At 53.6% G+C, this 19055-nt stretch overlaps 7 protein-coding genes across 7 annotated transcripts; 5 read left to right on the top strand and 2 right to left on the bottom strand.

The window, feature by feature from the left end:
- Positions 1-244: 244 nt before the first annotated feature.
- Positions 245-3413, top strand: JCM15063_003803 (glycoside hydrolase family 15 protein; the record flags this gene model as incomplete). Its single annotated transcript, XM_076676847.1, has 17 exons — positions 245-270; positions 375-655; positions 722-819; positions 884-1196; positions 1264-1451; positions 1519-1580; positions 1665-1835; positions 1893-1957; positions 2027-2106; positions 2161-2204; positions 2264-2369; positions 2439-2566; positions 2629-2789; positions 2843-2905; positions 2990-3148; positions 3229-3257; positions 3333-3413. The coding sequence occupies 17 exons, from the start codon at positions 245-247 to the stop codon at positions 3411-3413; spliced, it is 2055 nt and encodes a 684-aa protein (XP_076535829.1).
- Positions 3414-3822: 409 nt separating this feature from the next.
- JCM15063_003802 (endonuclease V) lies at positions 3823-5086 on the top strand (the record flags this gene model as incomplete). The annotated part of the gene is made up of 6 exons (XM_076676846.1): positions 3823-3866; positions 3920-4169; positions 4249-4480; positions 4549-4748; positions 4818-4968; positions 5031-5086. 6 exons carry the CDS (start codon positions 3823-3825, stop codon positions 5084-5086), a joined length of 933 nt encoding a protein of 310 aa, XP_076535828.1.
- Positions 5087-5712: 626 nt separating this feature from the next.
- Positions 5713-8212, top strand: JCM15063_003801 (uncharacterized protein; the record flags this gene model as incomplete). The annotated part of the gene is made up of 6 exons (XM_076676845.1): positions 5713-6833; positions 6904-7264; positions 7329-7684; positions 7754-7849; positions 7920-7986; positions 8066-8212. The coding sequence occupies 6 exons, from the start codon at positions 5713-5715 to the stop codon at positions 8210-8212; spliced, it is 2148 nt and encodes a 715-aa protein (XP_076535827.1).
- A 495-nt stretch (positions 8213-8707) lies between these two features.
- Positions 8708-10323, bottom strand: JCM15063_003800 (glycerol-3-phosphate dehydrogenase family protein; the record flags this gene model as incomplete). The annotated part of the gene is made up of 8 exons (XM_076676844.1): positions 8708-8761; positions 8840-8968; positions 9052-9186; positions 9266-9304; positions 9362-9874; positions 9954-9980; positions 10046-10152; positions 10287-10323. 8 exons carry the CDS (start codon positions 10321-10323, stop codon positions 8708-8710), a joined length of 1041 nt encoding a protein of 346 aa, XP_076535826.1.
- Positions 10324-11086: 763 nt separating this feature from the next.
- On the top strand, positions 11087-13049 carry JCM15063_003799 (3-deoxy-7-phosphoheptulonate synthase; the record flags this gene model as incomplete). The annotated part of the gene is made up of 11 exons (XM_076676843.1): positions 11087-11197; positions 11288-11321; positions 11394-11467; positions 11538-11561; positions 11629-11764; positions 11835-12002; positions 12061-12090; positions 12155-12286; positions 12365-12506; positions 12595-12783; positions 12857-13049. 11 exons carry the CDS (start codon positions 11087-11089, stop codon positions 13047-13049), a joined length of 1233 nt encoding a protein of 410 aa, XP_076535825.1.
- A 163-nt stretch (positions 13050-13212) lies between these two features.
- JCM15063_003798 (uncharacterized protein) lies at positions 13213-14580 on the bottom strand (the record flags this gene model as incomplete). Its single annotated transcript, XM_076676842.1, has 9 exons — positions 13213-13295; positions 13373-13583; positions 13671-13783; positions 13862-13892; positions 13962-13978; positions 14054-14113; positions 14198-14271; positions 14350-14381; positions 14449-14580. 9 exons carry the CDS (start codon positions 14578-14580, stop codon positions 13213-13215), a joined length of 753 nt encoding a protein of 250 aa, XP_076535824.1.
- A 463-nt stretch (positions 14581-15043) lies between these two features.
- STT3 (dolichyl-diphosphooligosaccharide--protein glycosyltransferase subunit STT3) lies at positions 15044-17816 on the top strand (the record flags this gene model as incomplete). The annotated part of the gene is made up of 7 exons (XM_076676841.1): positions 15044-15198; positions 15269-15326; positions 15389-15830; positions 15900-17037; positions 17125-17406; positions 17481-17569; positions 17641-17816. 7 exons carry the CDS (start codon positions 15044-15046, stop codon positions 17814-17816), a joined length of 2340 nt encoding a protein of 779 aa, XP_076535823.1.
- Between the last annotated feature and the right edge of the window lie 1239 nt (positions 17817-19055).

Here is a 19055-nt window from a genome sequence, read left to right as displayed (position 1 = left end):
TTGAAGTCGCTAGAATCCCTCTCCTCTCCAGGAATTCGTGGTGAGAAGGATCTCAGCTCTTACGCATCAGACTAAGCTCGAATTGAGGAATTTTAGGTCTCTTGAAATACTGGTGAAAGGGGTTCAGATTCGACTACGTCAATTCGAAGATTAGCCGAAGCTACCTACGCTCGCCCAATCACCAGCTACAAATACCCCTTGCCTAGCTACAGCGAGCACACGCACACCTATCCCGACGCAGAAGATGACGATCAAACCCAACCGCAGCGGGTGAGCGCCTGCCTCTCGTTCCATCGCTGCCCCCACCACGACGGGCCCGCAAGCCGAGCAAATTGATCACCTGACCCTCCTCTGACGGTGATGTCTGAGCACAGAGGCGACGCCTATCCGTCGGGCTACACAAACTTGGAAGACCATGGGTTGATCGGCAACATGCGCACTGCTGCGCTGGTTTCAATCAGCGGCACAGTGTCGTCCCTCTGCCTGCCGCACTTTGACTCGCCTTCAGTCTTTGCCAGGATCCTTGATAAGAATCATGGTGGACACTTTTCAATCAGGACCACCAACAGGACGAGCAGCAAGCAGCAGTACATTCCTTCGACCAACATTCTCACTACCAAGCTGCTTTCGGACCAGGGTGTCGGACAGATCGATGGCAAGCTCTACGCATTCATGACTAGGTCCTCAAGTCTCGAGGCTGACTAAATGAAGGATCTCGCAGACTGGATGCCTCTCCCTTCCGACAAGACAGACAAAACCTTCCTTCCCTGGCTCTGCCGTTCAGTCACGACGATCCGAGGCAATATCACGTACGAGATTGTGCGTCGAAGCCTTTGCTCACGGTTGCTAGTCCAATGCTGACCGTCGCGCACGCTTTTGGCAGGAATGCGCGCCGGCGTTCGATTACGCTCGCGCGTCTCACGAGACCAAGATCGATCATGCCAATAACACGGCGACGTTCACCTGCCCGGAGCATCTCGACCTTGACCTCCGTTGGCTCACGGACGAGGGCGACCATCCACTCCATGGACAAGCTCATCCGCAAGTCGAAGTCGACTACCTCGATCTGAGCGAGCGCGGACACAAAGGCCTCGGCGTCTCCCTCAAGGTCACTCTCGAAGAAGGCCAATCGATCCATTTTGCCCTTCGAGAACCGCCAAAGCCCGAGACCTCGGGCACTGGTGCTGAGGTTGATTGTGAGCTGTTTCCTGCGATACAGGACATTTCGCTGGCAGTATCTGACTAAGGTTGTGGCATTCGCAGGTATTCCTGATCACAGCGACCGTGCTGGCGTGAACCAAGCTACCTCGGCTGCCGACCCTCCTCTGAGTGCCGCTCTCTTTGAACAGCTTCACAAAGAGACCATGCGCTATTGGCTCAGCTGGTTGTCTCAGTGTACCTACCGCGGAAGGTGGCGAGAAATCGTCCAGCGATCCGCTTTGGCGCTCAAAGTTAGTGTATCCCCTAATCTGTACCTGCAGGCTTGTAACGATCTGATATTTTTGATGACATCGGCAGCTTCTCACCTTTGCCCCGACCGGAGCTATCGTCGCTGCTCCAACGTTTTCGCTGCCCGAAGAGTACTTTTCCTTTTCCTTTCGCCTAGTCTCCAGCGCCTGACAATAGCCCTTCGACCGTCGCTGACTCTGTCTATGGAATGATAGCCTCAACGGAGCGGGCCGACAGTGGGATTATCGATACTCGTGGTTGCGAGACTCTGCATTCACTGTCTACGCTTTACTTCGGTTGGGATTCACCGACGAAGCCGATGCGTACGTCGATTGGCTCAGTGGCATCTTGCGCAACAAGAACGAGGATGGAAGCCTCCAGATCATGTAAGGACCAGCCCTTCTCAAGAGATAGGAGGATCCCTGATAGATAGCTGTTGGCAGGTACACGATTCATGGCGGAAAGGACATCCCCGAGATGGAATTGCCTCACCTCGATGGCCACAAAGGTAGGCAGTGCATTTTATCTTCGGGCCCGACACGTTGACCCGTCGGCTTACGAAACCGATCCCTCGTAGGGCAAAAACCGGTTCGAATCGGTAACGGCGCAGCGGACCACCTACAACTCGACATCTATGGCGAGATCATCGATTCTCTCGTGAGTCCGTCTCGTCCAGTAATGAGCGAGCTCGAGCTGATCCTGATCAAATAGTACATGGCTCAACGACTCTCGCGTCCGCTCTCTTACGACAATTGGTGCGTCAACCTCATATCGTTACTTAAAGCTGAAAGCTTGCTGACATTCCGGGTCCCAGGGTCTTGATTCGAGAGATTGTCGACTATGTCTGCGAAATCTGGCAGAAACCCGATCTGTCAATCTGGGAAGTGCGGGGCGAGAAGCAGAACTTCCTTTACTCCAAGGTACGCTTGCCTACTGGAACACCTAGATCGTGATCCGATCTTTGACCAATATGCTTCTCTTTCCGAAAGGTGATGTTATGGGTCGCGATTGACCGAGGCCTGAGGTTGGCGGATAAGCGCTCGCTCCCTTGCCCGAACTATCAGAAATGGCGCGAAACTCGTGACACACTCTACGACGAGATCCAAACCAAGGGATAGTAAGTCTAGCCATGAATCATCGCTTGAATTGCTGCTGATATCGGAAAATTGGTTTATTCAGCAACAAAGAGCTCGGTTTCTACTCGCAGAGCTACGAGAACCATGACGTCCTCGATTCAGCTGTCCTCATTATGCCGCTCACGTTCTTTACGCACGCCTCCGATCCGCGCATGATGTCGACCATCAAAGCAATCATGAAACCCAGGGACAGAGATGGTCTTTGTGAGTCTCCTCGCTGACCAAACAAGCTCAATGCACTTACGAGGTCTCTACAGTCGAGAACAATCTGGTCTACCGCTACGACACGAACAAGGTTGATGACGGTACGGGTGGTGGAGGTAAGGTGACAGCTCGCTTGAGCCTGGTCCTCCTCGAACACGGTCGCTTCTTCATCGCATGCTGACAGTCTCTTCTTCATTCAGAGGAAGGAGCATTTTCAATGTGCTCGCTCTGGCTTATCGAGGCTCTCGCTCGAGCTGGCGAATTCGAAAAGCCGCTCCTCGCCCAAGCTGTCATGATCCTCGAAGATTTCATCGGTTACATGAACCACGTCAACCTGCTCTCGGAAGAGATCTCGAAAGGTGCGATCACCTCGAGACAAGCGGGCTCGAAGCGCTGCGATCATCCTCACTGACATTGTGCTCCATGCTGCATCCGACAGGCGGAGAACCCCTCGGAAACTTCCCTCAGGTCGGTCTGATTCCAGCTCGTGTCGATTCTGTGAGGTATTGTGACTGACCTCTCGGCGAACTTGCTGCCTTACAGGCGTTCTCTCACGTCTCGCTCATTTCGACTTGCTACAATGTCTCGAAAGCAACCGGAGGTCACCTCTCTCCCGGTGTTTAACTCGCGCACGCCTGAACATATTGTACATACGAGTATTGCATTTCAAACGCTTTGTGATTTAACGAGGTGTTTTCGACCGCGGCGATGGAATCAGTTTCGATCGTGCATGCGCGCGACTGAGATCTACGAACGAGAGTCATGAGACTGCCGCTGACGAATCAGAGAACGCGCTTGTCACTCGGCTTCGTAGATACTAGTCCTAGTCGATAAGGATCGATTGCTGAGCTTGTTCGGATCGATCGGACTTCCTATCCTCCTGGTTTCGAGTTTTCTGGGACGTGTTTCTCTCTGATCTAAACGAAGTCGCACGACTGTCGTGACCTCATCGAAGCTATTGGGCGGTTGCCACACGATGGACTCGCTGCCAGCAACAGTCACGGGATGAGGTTCTTTCGTCCATGTCATTCACATGTCTACAACCCTCGACAGCGATACGCTGGCTCGGTGGACCCAGTAAGCTAATATCTAGCTTGTGGATGTATTCGTAGCTCACCCTGTCATCGCAGAGAGCAAGAGCTGCAAGCCAAATCCGCGATCTTTGTGGACTACTTACTGGCCTTCTCGACCCGCTGCGACCAATCTGACCATGTCGAAGTAGTCAAAGACGTGTGCGGTGTCCCAGTGTACCAGACCTCTGTACCTTCGCTCGAGGTTTCTGGCCTGCAAATGATCGCCGGCTTTGACATCTCCTTCCGTGACTCGACGGGGTCGGAAGGGATCGCGGTCTTGGCTATACTATCGTTTCCAGAACTCAAGGTACATCTCATGGCTTCCTATCCAAAGCTTTGGGAGTGTCTCGCTCATATCGGAGATATTCGAGTCCGCCGACCTGCAGGTGATCAGATCCTTCTCGCGCCAAATCTCGCTCGCTACCACCCCATACGTAGCTTCATACCTCTCATTCCGAGAAGTTGATCACTATCTTTTGCTCCTCGAAGATTTGCGCAAATCCGGGGAGGAGTTGCCACAGCTTCTCCTGGTTGATGGCAACGGTCGATGGCATCCCAGGCAAGCTGGCAGTGCAACCAGTCTCGGAGTAAAGTCCGGCATACCAACCATTGGAATGGGTTCGCCATCAATGTTAATCGCACATTCGGCTGATGAACTGACTGGAGTCGAACGACTATGCCCATAGCCAAGGACTATCATCCTATCCACGCAGTCAACCCATTTGACGGCCAAATCCTCGGTGTCGACAACGAGTTCATGTTGTCGCAGAAAGGAATGCGGACAGCGACTCGAAAGCTCCTTCAAGAGCGTGGAGATTGGATCGGCCTGCCAGGTTTGTCGAAAGCTCCGATCTATTCGGGCACATTGGACGAATGTTGGGGAGCGGTAAGTCGTGCTTCGATAATCCCTTCAGGCAAACTCGAACGCAAAGACGTACCAAAACATTGAGTACAGGCGGTTCTCACCTCTCCTGCTCGCAACGCTTCGAATCCAATATTCGTATCTCCGGGGCACATGATCTCACTGCAAACCTGCGTCAGGCTCGTCCTCGCGTGTTGCGTAAGCGGGAGGGTGCCTGAACCGGTTCGTCAGGCCGACTTGATCGGTAAATCTGCAACGCCTCGCTCAGGCTTGTACCAATGCTGAATTATTTCCAACATCACGCAGGCCGCGAGCAATCGAGAAAGTATTGGAAACAAGAACGAACAGATGGCGAGACGTAGGCGCACGAGCCGTGCTCACGGGATCGTCGTCGAGCCCTCGCTCAGCAGGGCAAGTGTCGAAAGGCCGGCCAGGAATGCTGACTTAGAGTAGCGGTGTCCTGAAGCTTCTGTAAGTTCTGTCTCAGCCTCAGAATCAGGGCCGACCGCAGACTCTAAATTGAAAAATGCGGAAGTGCGGAACGCTATGAAGCGGCTTAGTTGGCCTGAAGAGTCGATCGGCAAATACTGATCAACGATCCATACAGACTGTTGCCGTCATAGCACAGCGAGCATTACCGATGTCAGCCAAACTTGTAGCTTGAATTCCGCTTTTTCCTATTGTTTGTCTTCTTCGTTCCTGCAGAGTGTTTCTAAGGTATTGTAGTTACTTCTGTGATAATGTGTACAAAGCTGTGTTGACCCCCACGTTGAGTCGAGATCAACCGACATGTCTCACTATTATAGCAGGCTCGTCGCGCTCACGCCTACGTATTCACGCGCCGCATTGATATTCCTTCTATCTCGACCATCACCACTTCAACCCGCACATCAGTCACGCGCCGGAAAGCTCCGGACTCGCCAGATCAGTTTGCCTCCGCGCGCAACGTGTCTACCTCACGCCTCTCGCGTCGCCTCAATCAGACAACATGGCGACCATCAACTGGCTCCCTCCCGAGATCATCCAACTCATCGTCGAGTTTGTCGAACACATCACGATCTACGAGCGCACAACTGGACTCGAGTTCGGTGCGAACTTGCCCACAGGCAGGAAGTCTGGAAGGAGACAAAGGGAACGTCGAGAGAGGAACGTCCTCAGCGCTATGGAACACGAGGGCGCGTTCAGGACCATGGCAGAGATCAGACGCAGTAACAACATTGGAGATCCAGATGACGATATGGATGCAGATGAAGCGTTCCTGCGCGAGAGTTTCCTCGACATGCTCGGAGGCGTGCTTGGATTGGGGCCCGCTGCGCGTGCGGGCGGTGCAGGTCCGGTTCAACCAACTCGTCTGGCTCCTCCGCCTGCGCCTGCTGCTCCTGCCAATCCATCGGTCAATACTCGACAACCCGCAAGCAATCTGCCTGCAACTGCGGCCCCAGGTGGTGCATCGACCCTGAACCCTCAAGCACCAGTCTTCGAATATTCCGGTGCCACGAACCTCCCTGGCGGTTTCCCTCAGGCAGCGACTCGCAGCGAGGTCACGAACGTCACCCGAAGTCGCGACGACATCCGCGATGATACGGATGAGGATGACTATGAGAGTTCGGCCTGGAACGAAACGGATAACGATGACGACGACGACTACCACCCAGACACCGATGGAAGCGGCAACGCCAATGAATCGGACAGCGACGAGTCGCTCGCATCGGTCGACTGCACTTACCAGGACGGACTACCCTCGGACCCGCTTCTGCCGCTTCTTTACATTTCGCGTCCATTCCTCCATGCCGCTCGCAAGTCTTTGTACCGCAGAGTGCATATCTCGACTCCATTCCAAGGAAGATTGCTTCTCGACAGCATCAAAGAGCCGAAGCATGCTGCGCGTATCCAGGATGAAGACCGCGCAGTTCGCCAACACCTCGAAGACGAGACAGATGCCGCTACGAGCACAAACGGTCTATCTTCGCTGATCAAACAGCTACTCATCCAAGCCGGTGCTGGTCACGGCATGGGTGCAAGCGGCGCCAAACTCTACATCAATCTCATCGAGAAATGCCAAAATCTCGAGAAGCTCGTCTTGAAGCCCAAACTTCCCGAATCCGCAACGTGCGTGCTCCTTTAGGGTTAGGTGTATATCTGAATTATTGCTGACCACCTCCACCTTTGATTTCAACAGTAAACCTCTTTTGAAGGCTCTGCACAACTTGCCGAAACTCAAGTCGCTCGAGATCTGCTCGTCGACCAGCCGAGTTCATCCGTTCATGGTCACCGTGCCTCGTATCATCGAGCTGTTGCACAAATGCCCCGAGTTGGAAGATCTCGAGATCACCCACCTCAAAGGCGCATCCGAGGGACCCTTGCATGAGGAAGAGGTGATGTACGGAAGACAGATGAGGAAGGAACAGACAGATCTGTACATGTCAGACAAGCACCGCGACTCTGACGTCGAAGCGGACAGCAAGCGAGTCGGCTTGAAACGCCTCTCCTTGACCGATTTCGACACGACCTACTCTGAAATGTCTTTCATTCTCGAAGGAGTACGCTATTTCAACTGGCTCCTGATCTTTGATCGCAGACGCTTACACTCTGACATTCCCACAGTCAGAAGAAACACTGAGGAACCTCGATGTCTGCAACCCCCCGGACTACTTTACTCGCTACGATTTTGCTTTGATGATGCTCGAATACGGTCACAAGCTCACGACGCTGTCGCTTAGTCTTCCGAGTACTTGGGAGCCATTTCCTCCGCCGATCGGCACCTTCAAGGGCAACGTACCGCCAAAGCCAAAGAATTATGTCGTGGGAGACCCCTCAGGCGAAGTGCTCGAACGAATCGCAGACTATCGTTACATCCTCGACGCGATTCTGCCCTATCTCCCGAAGCTCGAAAGACTCACGTGGGATGGACCGCAAGCATCCTCTGGAATCTTTGCTCAATTGCCGCCCAGCCTCAAAACGTGCCGCCTTTGCTTCTTCCTTCTCGTTGACGTTCGCTCGATATTGACGTATTGAACTTGCACATGTAGGATCTCATGGAGGCACAGTCCTGCAGTCCGTCCTCGAACTGTCGCCAAGTGGCTCAACAAGACGATCACGCGCAACATCGTCGAAACCAAGGCAGAGTAAGTGTCATGTTCTTTGAAAAGATACCTCAGCGGAGAACTCACGAGTAATTGCTCTCCCTGCTGATAGTGGTACCAAAGTGAACAAGACGGTCAAAAGCAAATTCGCACGCGGGCTGACGTGTGTCAGTGTCTCCGTAAGCCTGATCATTCAGTGAAACCCTTCCAGTCTGACTCGCATATGCTAACATCAATGCACTCTCCGATCGCCTTTAGCACGACGACTTCAATTGGACGGAAGACGAGATCGATACCCTGGAAATCGCTCTCGAAAAGCGAGGCGCTTGCCTACATCTCACGCCGAGTCCAGGCGAATTCCTCGGTGGCTTCCCAATCCCGCTTGGTGGAATGGCAGATCTCTGATCGGCCAAAAGCTTTCGCTTGTTTTGGGAACAAGTCGTGCTCTTCCTGATTTTTTCCCCTCCCCAATTCTCGTTTTGTCTATTCCCCCGCAACTCTCGCAAAATTCAATCAGTACCTTTTCCTTCTTCGTGAACAGTTCCTTCGTCTAGCTTTGTTTTCTGTAGCTTTTACGCAATTCTCGAATTTGCTTCACCTACGTTCTGCATTGTCGTCTGAGCGTTTCTGAATGAGCTTGTCCAAGCCAATTCGCAACAGGGATAGAACACCGGAAAGTGGAGCACTGTTGCATTTCGACCCAAGACTACTAAACTCAAAGAAAGAAAGGAAAAGGACCGCTTGTTCTGTTTCTGTGTGTATACTGAGAGAGAGAGATTTCTAGTGGAGGATGTACTGCGAGTGTAACGTGATTTTCTTTGCGAATTCAGGAGACAGACGGACAATGACAGAGAGAGTAGGAGCGGGTTTGGGATTTTGCCGTTCCAAAATCTCGAGGGTCTAGATGTGAGCGGTGATGGTATCCGGTTTGATGCCTTCGTACGCGACTCGGTACTATAGCAATCACCGATAAAACTGTCAGTGATTGCATTCAAAGGATCGTTTCAGCAGGAATAAAGTCAGGTAGCTTACGACGAAAGTGAACAACGGGTATTTGTCGACCTTGCCGCGAGACTTGAGGAAGTTGTGCAGCTCGAACGCGGTCTGGACACCCTGAAGTTTCTGGCCGTTCAACAGCTCCTTCTCGAGTTGGTCGAAGGACTGAAAACGGTTTCAGAATACTCGCGAATGTCAGCTGAGGGCCATCTAAGCGAGGCATATATCCGAAGGAATGTTTTACTTACCTTGCCACTTGTGACAAAGGCCTCTGCGCACTTGCGATTCCGGCCTCCGAGACACGAAGTGATCAAGTCGGCGATACCAGCGCTCTCTTGCACGAACGTGTCGGCTTCCGTTCCGGGGAAAAACTCGAGCGCAAACTGCGAACGTGCAAATTGGCGCGTCAATCTGCCGTTCGTGGCAAGACTGTTTGCATTCGGAAGTAACTGTGTCACTCACGTTCTTCATCTCGAGCATACCGATTCGCATTACCGCAGCCTGTAACAGACACTCATCAGTGAGGGAACGGACGTAGAATCAGGAGATTGGAATCACTTTTGCATTGTTTCCCCACTGGAGCCCATCGATGAAACCGGCAGCGACTGCGACGACGTTCTTGAGGGCTCCGCCGAGACTGACTCCGAGCACGTCCTTGTTGACCGCGACCCGGAAAAACTCGGTCTCGAACAGTTTGGCCCACTTCTTGGCGGCGTCGAGGTCGCGGCAACCGATCGTCGTCTCGCTGAATTTGTCCTTGGCGACCTCGTTGGCAATGTTGGCACCCGAGAGAGCGGCGCACTCGATCCCGAGGTGTTCCTTGATCACCTCGCTGAAAATGTGGATCTTGTCCTGCTTGACCTCGACACCTTTCACGAGCGAGATGGCTTGCGCATCCTTGGGGATGTGGCCCTCGAGCTGCTTGCACGTATCGGGGATGAATTGATGCGGGATGACGAAGATGAGAGCGTTGGCGCCTTTGACGGCTTTCAGCAGGTCGGGTTCGGCGTGTACATTGTCTCCGAGGTCGACTTCGGGTAGGTACTTGACATTCTCATGCTTCTCGTTGATCTGTATCCCGGCATACAAAGGTGTCCAGATCAGTGTCTGCGCTCATCGCAGTACGAGGGGGTTCGTTCCCGGCGCTCACGATCTCTGTCAGTTTGCGTCCCTCAAACTACCAGTACATAGGCGACAACAGTCAGCTTGGAGGGTGTTGGCATACTCGAAAGGGGAGCTCACGTCTTCCTCGTAGCACCACATCTCGACTTGGGTGTCAAACATGTCGGAACGCTCCTTGACATTCTTGCCGACGAGGCGAGCGATGGCTGATCCCCAGTTTCCACTTCCTGGTGACCAGCAGCAAGATCGAATGAGAATCGCGTCAGGACGAGAGATAGAGGACCGCCTGAGCGAGTTGGAAACGTCATGTCGGCGTGCCATCTCGCTCAGGTTCGTTGCTAACAAGCTAAGGACCACTCACCCACGATTGCGACCTTCCACTTGTCTTGGACGCCCATCGTGCCCGAGGAGCTGAAGCGAGAGTGAATGGATGAACGGTACGACCAACACGAGGTGCGTTCGACAGAGAGCGCAGAGACGGTGACACTTGGTCTATACACCGAGTAAATGCTACGTGCGAGAGGGCGAAGTCGAGAAGCCAGTGCTGACGGTGAGTTGAACAAGACCGGCAACGTGACTTCTGACGTTAACGTTGGGGTCCGCGGAATTTTCACACAAGCTCCGAAATTCCAGCTATTGGGCCCACTCGCTAACGTACTGAGTCAAATTACATCCGCGCTTTGCGTTGTCCTCGAGCGAAATGATGCACAGTACTTTTCGAGATGCCGTAGATGCACGTGAAGAAATGGGCCTCCGGAATCCTGCTGAAAAGCTGCGCGCTAAACTTTCTTCCCCTTTGACCTTGCTATTCGCTGGAGACTGTGGGGTCCAAGCGAGCGCTCCGCCTGGCTTGCTATCTGCTCCCGAAGATTCGTTCTGGCTTGCTGTCTTCCGGCCAGCGGAGTAGCTGTCATGTGGGCTCGATGTGTTTGACTCTGCACACATTACAAATTTCATTGACTCTGATTCGCCCTAGGCCTGGTCAAAGGTCTCTCCGATTCTGCTCGCGCGGTCGCTCCTCTACATCTCCGTATTGATCGCATACCTGCAAGCTCGCTTCTCGGCTATCTGACCAATTCTAGCTCGACCCTTGAACGTTTTCAGTTCCAGACATCCTACCGCAGTTAACCGCGCTCTTTTGCATCCTCTGTCCCTATCGTCATGCCTTCCGCCAACGGAACCTCCACGCCGAGCCATGCGTCCAAGTCGGCTCGCCTGAACGACCTCGATGACACCCGCATCCGCAACATCCGTCCTTTGATCCCGCCTCAAGTTCGTCATAGTTTCCCCCCGCGAAACTTTCCCTCCCCCCACCCTGCTTGTTGTACGCAGAGCTGACCCAGCTTTGCCGTTGATGCATAGATTCTCATGGAGGACTACCCTCTCAGTCTCCGAGGTGAGTCGTCTTCGCTGCTGAGCCTTTCTGCATCCTCGTTTCCAGCCTGACCCGAAACTCTGCGTGACCTAGCTGCTGCAACCGTGATTGAGGGACGAAAAGGTGCCGAGGAGATTCTCAAGGGAGAGGATGACCGTCTCCTAGTCGTCAGTCGCGCTGCTCTAGTCGCCGCTCGTTGTGCCCGTAACTCACGCCTCTCTCGTGTCATGCTCACAGATTGTCGGTCCTTGCTCGGTACACGTGAGTTTCTCCTTGAGACGATAATCTGGAACTGGCGAAACTCACCTTGGCTCGGTACTGTTCACAGGATGTCAAAGCCGCTCTCGAATACGCCGCTCTCCTCAAAAAGTACGCCGACGAGGCGAGCGAAGACCTCCACATCCTTATGCGCGTCTACTTTGAAAAGCCCCGCACGACCGTCGGCTGGAAAGGTCTCATCAACGGTGCGACCACCTCGAATTTTGTCTGGTTCTCGTATGCCAGTGCTCAAACCCCTTGTCTTCTTGCTTCCAGATCCGCAATTGAACGGCACGTTCCAGATCAACAAGGGTCTCCGCCTTGCCCGTGGTCTCTTGCTCGAGATCGCAGAGATGGGACTCCCGACCGCTGGAGAACTGCTCGATTCGCTCTCGCCGCAATGGCTCGCCGATCTCATGTCGTGGGGAGCGATTGGAGCACGCAGTAGGTACCCGCTCAACTGCTCTAGGTCGAAGGACTCTACTGACTCGATCGTCTGCAGCCACCGAGTCCCAGGTGCATCGCGAGCTAGGTACGTCGACTTGTGGATCCGTCAAGTTTCGAGATTAGTTTTGACTTGAAGACTTTTTGTACAGCTTCGGGTATGTCGATGCCGATCGGATTCAAGAACGGCACCGACGGCAACCTTCAAATCGCGATCGACGCCATCGGATCCGCCGCGACTTCTCACTCTTTCCTGTCGGTCACGAAACAGGGCATCTCGGCCAGTATGTCAACTCGCTGTGTTCCTCAAAGTTCAGTGGTATCAAGATACTGATCGCATGCCTCGTGTTCCCCCTTTTCAGTCGTCGAGACCGAAGGCAACCCTGCATGCCATGTCATCCTGCGTGGCGCCAACAGTGGACCCAACTACTCGACCGAACACGTCAAGAAGGCCGCCGAGGGATTGAGGAAAGCCAAAGTGTCGGACAAGATCATGATTGACTGGTGAGCGAGCCTCTTTTGTGTTCTTTCATAATCTTTGCGCGGTTGTTCTAACTTGTGGATCGATCGCGTAACCGTAACGGTTCTGTAGCTCGCACGGCAACTCGGAGAAAAAACATGAACGTCAGGTGCTCGTCGCCGAAGACGTGTCGAAGCAATTGGGATCGGCCGAGACGGCAGAAAACATCATGGGTGTCATGATCGAGTCGCATTTGGTCGAAGGCAAACAGAGTATCCCTGCATCGGGACCTCACACGCTCACTTACGGCCAATCCATCACGTACGAAGTCTCTGTCTCATCATTCGGCTGGTTTGCAAACACTGAACTTTTCTTGTTTGTAATTCCCAAACAGGGACGCATGCATTTCGTGGGAGACGACTGTTGGCGTGCTCGACTCGCTTCGTAAAGGTGTTCAAGCACGACGACAATTGCGAGGACCTCGACAAGGTCCCGACACGACTCCGTTCGAACCTGCGAGGAGTCGAGAGTTGAGCGCCGAGGGCAAGCGGGATTTCAACGACCCTGCCATCTTCAACCGTGCTTGAAAAAACCCTCTCGTGCATGTTGTTAGATCTTTTCTGAACCCCTTGTTCATTTTCTTACCGTTTTTTTTTTCTCATGTTATTTTTCCCTCTTTTTGTCCACCAAATCGAATCGTCGAGATTCATTAGAACACTAAAAAATTGCAGAGCGGGATGCCTTTCTCCTCTAGAGTTCAGAATGAGCTTTCGCAGGTTTCGATCCCGAATGGGAGGCGAGGAACGCATGAATCTTGTCATACTTGAGCGGACCTGTTTGAAACAACAGCGTTCTTGAGATTTGAAGAGAACTCTCGGAGTTTCTGAAACACAAGCCAGATATCACTCACCTTCGTATCGCTCAACCTGATCTGGTCCCTTGAGAACCAACAACGCTGGGAGTTTCGAAACCCCGAATTCCTTTAATCCGGCTGGTCCGATTTTCGTGTCCCTCGCGGCATAGAAATCGAGATGTTTGTGGAAATCGGTCGAGAGCGCTTTGTACATTGGAGTCACTTTGCCTGCCGAAGTGATTAACAATGAAATAGGTTTCGACGATGCCTGTTTAGAGAATCAGGAGAGGGAGCGAAGGACCGTGTCAATATCGACCAGGTTACAAGTGGAACAGGTTTCGAGATGGTCATTTACCTTGACCTTCAAACCTTCGAGGTCTTCGAGCGAGGTTGCACGTTTGACAAACGTAGGCATCGAACTGGTGGCATGCGAGATGATGTCTTTCGCGGTTCGAGGACCGTCGTAGTCTGTCGTATACAAGTACAGAAAAAACATGAGCATCTGGTGATGCCCAACTCAGGAATCGGCGAGGAAACGAGACTCACTTCGGGGAGGGGCAGAACCGCCGGGAAAGAGCTATTGTCGTCCATCGATTTAGAAACGTGAATAACAAAGCTTCGATCTCGCAATCTTGCGCACACTTACTTTCAAGGTTGGGAATCCTGAGGGACTCGAGAATAATTGTTTCAGCAGGAAGAATCCAGGAGTTGCGTTAACGGGACCCTTGGTTCACGCACCTTGGACGCCATATTCTCCACAGATTTGTTTGTTCTGGTCCTCGTCACAATCGACGTTGACTAGTCGTCACGAACCATTTTACGAATCAACTGAGGAATGTTCGTGGTCGAGACGAGAAAGAAAAGAGAGAGGGCACGACGCACCAACCTGAACGAGCCCTTTAAGGCTATCGGCAACTTTATCCAAGTCTGGCGCGAGTTGCTTGCAGTATCCACACCTGTATCGATGTCCCATCGACGGGTGTCAGTATTCGCACAAGCATCGAGAGAGGGAGCACCCCGAGAGATAGACTTGCCAGGGGGCGGTGAAGGCGGCAACGGTCAATTTCTGGGCACGTGCAGACTGTCAATCCATATGCACAAGTGAGGATTCCCGTGTCACGCTCAGAACGCACTGGTGAACCCTGAACGGTCTTCTTGAACGACCGGGTCGTGAGCGACTTGACGTTTGGAGACCGGAAGAGGGCCGCCTGTGCTGACGTGGCGAGCGCGAGGAGGACAAACGGTAGCGACAGCTGGACGTGCATAGTCTTCCAAGAGTATCGAGGATGTTCGTGAGTCGAGTCTAGTTGAGCAAAGCTGCTACGGCCAAAGAGGATCAACGCGCGACGACGAGTTGTCGAGCTGCGAGACACGCCCGTCGTCGATTCCTGTCTCTTTACCTCGACTCTGCTCGACGGATTCAGAAGGGAGGAGACTCTCCTATATCCAGGTGTACACATCAGGTGTCCAGACCTCGCACGCAAGACGCGCCGGATCATCCCCGACGCAGCACCACCACCTCATCTCCAACTCGGCTCCGAGACGGGACTCTTTCACAGCGATCCCAATTGACTTCAAGTGAGCTCTCGTCTTTTGTTGACCGGCCGTGTCCTGCCAGCTGCGCGTGCCCTGGCGAATGCCTCGCTTGGCAACGGTTTCGTCGGTCCGCTGACCCTCTCGCTGTCTATAGAAAGGCGCTGTTTATAGCGCAGGATCCTGCTCGCAGTCATGGCCAACTACAGCTACCCGCCGCTCAAGCTGTCGCCAACAACTTCGGAAACCTCGCGCTCGTTCTTGCGCACAGTCATCCTCCTTCTGATCGCAGGCGCTGCAGTCGCATCCCGTGAATTCGCCGTCGTGCGGTTCGAGTCGATCATCCACGAGTGAGCATCCCCTGGCCTCCTCGCGGCATTCTCGACCTGGAACACTGAACCTCTGTCCGTCGATTCCTAGGTTCGATCCGTGGTTCAACTTTCGGGCAACTCGAGTCTTGACGCAAGAGGGTTTCTATGTGAGCGAGCAGCGACAGCCGCAGCCTACTCCCCCATTCTGATGCCCGATCATCTTCGACAGGCCTTCTGGAACTGGTTCGACCCGACTGCCTGGTATCCCCTCGGTCGAGTCGTTGGTGGTACGCTGTATCCCGGCCTCATGGTCACGAGTGGTCTAATCTGGAAGATGCTCCACACGTTCTCAATCCCGGTCGACATTCGGGAAGTGTGCGTCCAACTCGCTCCCGCCTTTTCCGGACTCACCGCGCTCGCGACCTACTTCTTCGCCAAGGAAGTCGGGCAAGAGGGCAGTCGCGAGTCTACCGGACTGTGGGCAGCCCTCTTCATCGCAATCGCGCCGGGATACATTTCGAGGAGTGTCGCGGGCAGTTACGACAACGAGGCGATCGCGATCTTTATCCTCATGATGACCTTCTACCTGTGGATCAAGACGGTCAAGACCGGCTCGGTCCTGTACGCTGCCATCACGGCGCTGTTCTATTTCTACATGGTCGCTGCATGGGGTGCGTGTGCTCGGATCGTTATTGCTCCTTCATTGCCGCACACGACTGATCAATCGAGACATCTCGCAGGTGGTTACGCGTTCATCACCAACATGCTCCCGCTGCACGTGTTCGTCCTCCTCCTGATGGGTCGGTACAACGCCCGACTCTACACCGCCTACTCGTCATTCTACGCGATCGGCACCCTCGCATCGATGCAGGTGCCGTTTGTCGGCTTCCTGCCTCTCTTCACCTCGGAGCACATGTCGTCTCTCGGCGTCTTTGGTCTCTTGCAGATCATCGCGTTCGTCACGCTCGTCAAGTCGCTCGTCCCTGCGCGGCAGTTCAAGATCCTGTTCCGCTCGGCGCTCGCCTTTGGCATTGCGGTTGGAATCGGGGCCCTCTGGTTCATGACCAAGAGCGGCAAGATCGCACCCTGGACCGGTCGATTCTACTCGCTGTGGGACACGGGATACGCGCGCGTGCATCTACCCCTCGTCTCGTCCGTCTCGGAGCATCAACCGACCGCCTGGCCATCGTTCTTCTTCGACCTCCAGATGCTCGTGTACCTGTTCCCCGCCGGAGTGTACATCTGTTTCCGCGAGTTGCGTGACGAGCACGTGTTTGTCATCATCTACTCGGTCCTCGCGTCGTACTTTGCCGGCGTCATGGTTCGCCTCATGCTCACTTTGACGCCAGTCGTGTGCGTCGCCGCAGCAGTCGCCATCTCGTCGCTCTACCAGACCTACCTCGACCCGCGTGAGCCTGACGCCGCCGTCGTTTCTTCGACCGGATCGTCCTCGGTCGTCGCCCCTGTCGCGAAAGACGATGATGCGATCGCCGCCGAAATTGAAGGTACCACTTCTTCCGCTGTATCCAAGAAGAAGAAGAAGGCTTCGACCGCTTCGAAAGCGCACAAGACTGGAATCTTTGGTCTCGATGCTCGATTCGTACCGATCATCGCCTTCACGTTCATGTCGTTCCTGTTCGTCCTGCACTGCACGTGGGTGACTTCGACCGCCTACTCGTCACCTTCGGTCGTCCTCGCGAGTCGAGCTCCCGATGGGTCGCAGGCAATCATTGATGACTTCCGCGAGGCTTACTACTGGCTTCGACAAAACACGAAAGAGGATGCCAAGATCATGTCCTGGTGGGACTACGGGTACCAGATTGCTGGATTCTCGAACCGAACGACGCTAGTTGACAATAACACGTGGAACAACACCCAGTGCGTTGCAAGACCAACCTTGCTCTCGAGGCGCTCGCATTCAACGTTGTCCTAGATCCTGATCCTTCCGAGTTTTTTGTGAAACAGCATCGCCACGGTTGGCAAGATCATGTCGGTGCGCGAAGAAGCCGCGTACCCGCTCCTGCGCAAACACGACGTCGATTACGTCCTGATCATCTTTGGAGGCCTGCTCGGGTTCTCTGGCGACGACATCAACAAGTTCCTGTGGATGGTCAGGATTTCGGAAGGGATCTGGCCCGAGGAAGTCAACGAGCAGAAGTATTTTACGCCTCGAGGCGAATACCGACTTGATGACCAGGCGAGCGAGACGATGAAGAACAGCTTGATGTACAAGATGAGCTACTATCGGTAAGCCCCAGTCATGTAGCAACTTGTTCTTGCCTTGTCACTCGATACTGAATCAGGTGGAAACCGCGTCTCAGCTTCAACGAGTTGTTTGGAGGTGGACCAGCTCAGGATCGAGTGCGACAGCAGACGATTCCAGCGGCTCAGATCCAGCTCGACACTCTCGGTAAGTCTACTTGCACTGTCCTTTCTCTATCATGTACAGCGCGCTGATGTTCTTGTGAGGCATGTATCCAGACGAGGCGTTCACGTCGGAGAACTGGATCGTACGCATTTACGCGGTCAAGAAGGAGGACAACCTCGGTCGAGATCACAAGAGCGCGAAAGCTTTCATGGGAGGCAAGAAGAAGAAGCGCAGTCAATTGACGTCGAGCTTGGTCGACAAGCAGCAGAAGAAGAAACGCAAACCATAGATGATTTAAGAAGAAAAAGTTCTGATTGCAAAGCGTTTCAAATACCAACCCACATAGGGTTCTGCAATCAGCGAAACACATTTTGTCGTGCCATTCATGCGGAGAAATTTGGGTTCTAGGAAGAGAAAGCAATATCATAGTCGCTCGGATAGAAATGGGGTACTGTGTCTCACCTCTTTCAGTGTCTCTTTCGAATAAGCCAAGACCGTCCACTGCCAGCATACTATCAGGCCTGAAGAGAACGGAACGAATTGCAACATGGTGCGGCACTAACCAGGAGAGAGCAAGCAGAGAGAACTTCGACCATGCATCAAGCTTACTCTTTTACCTTTTGTGGCGCGACGAGACAGCCTTCCTCTTCCTTTCCTGTCCTTGCTCACTTTCGGCACAATCTCCTCGGCAGGCGATCCCTCTTGCGGCACCGGCGCGACCTCTTTCGCTGCTTGCTCGAGAGCCTGGAGGAAGCAAAGGAAACCCTTCACAACCTTCTAATCATCATTCATACACGGCCCTGCGTCATCATTCTCCTGCGCCCGCTGTGGGACCCTCCGAACAAGCAGCACCCACATAACCCGAATCCTCAGGCCAACTTGCCCTCTTTGCGTTTGCCTTACCTCACTTGAGCTTGCACCTCTCGACCGCCGATCCATCTCCCATTGTTCGCCTTGCCGCGCACGCCATTCTCAATATTGAACAGCGCAATGGGACAACCTGGACTGTGGGAGCTCTGTCGTGACTGGCAGCAAAAGATCGACAAGCAAAAGGCAAGCCGAACGGACGCTGTCGACGATCTCCTGCTCGACTTTGAATCGATCGACCAGGTCTGGGACTATCTCAAGAAGAGGTATCCGCCTGCAAAATGTCAGTCCAGTCCCTCGGGGTCTGAATTTGCGAGGTCCTGGCCTTGTGCTTCTCTTCACGGTCAAAATCATCAGGGATGGCAACGCCATGCTCTACTCCGAGCTAGCAGAGAACCGCGAGGTCCGACTGATACCGAAGAGGATGAACACGGAATGCCATTGCGTACGCGTATTGCAAAGCGCCTCGAGCTGGATTCGATCTATGAATACATCGCTAAAATCGAGACCGACGCTCCCAGTGATCTTGTACATCACCGAGTCTGCGTCGACGCCAAGTCGATGTGCTCTTTCGGTAAGGAGTCGACGCAGACTCGGTGATGTACAAGATCGTTCGGAGCGCCGGTCTCGATTTAAGCGATGTAGTCGTAGATCGAATCCA

Source organism: Sporobolomyces koalae (assembly GCF_050403365.1).
Source record: "Sporobolomyces koalae JCM15063 DNA, S_koalae_JCM15063T_v1_ctg6, whole genome shotgun sequence".
Classification (NCBI taxonomy): domain Eukaryota; kingdom Fungi; phylum Basidiomycota; class Microbotryomycetes; order Sporidiobolales; family Sporidiobolaceae; genus Sporobolomyces; species Sporobolomyces koalae.
The sequence above is the reverse complement of the archived record's forward strand: the minus strand, read 5'-3'. Positions and strand labels throughout refer to the sequence as shown.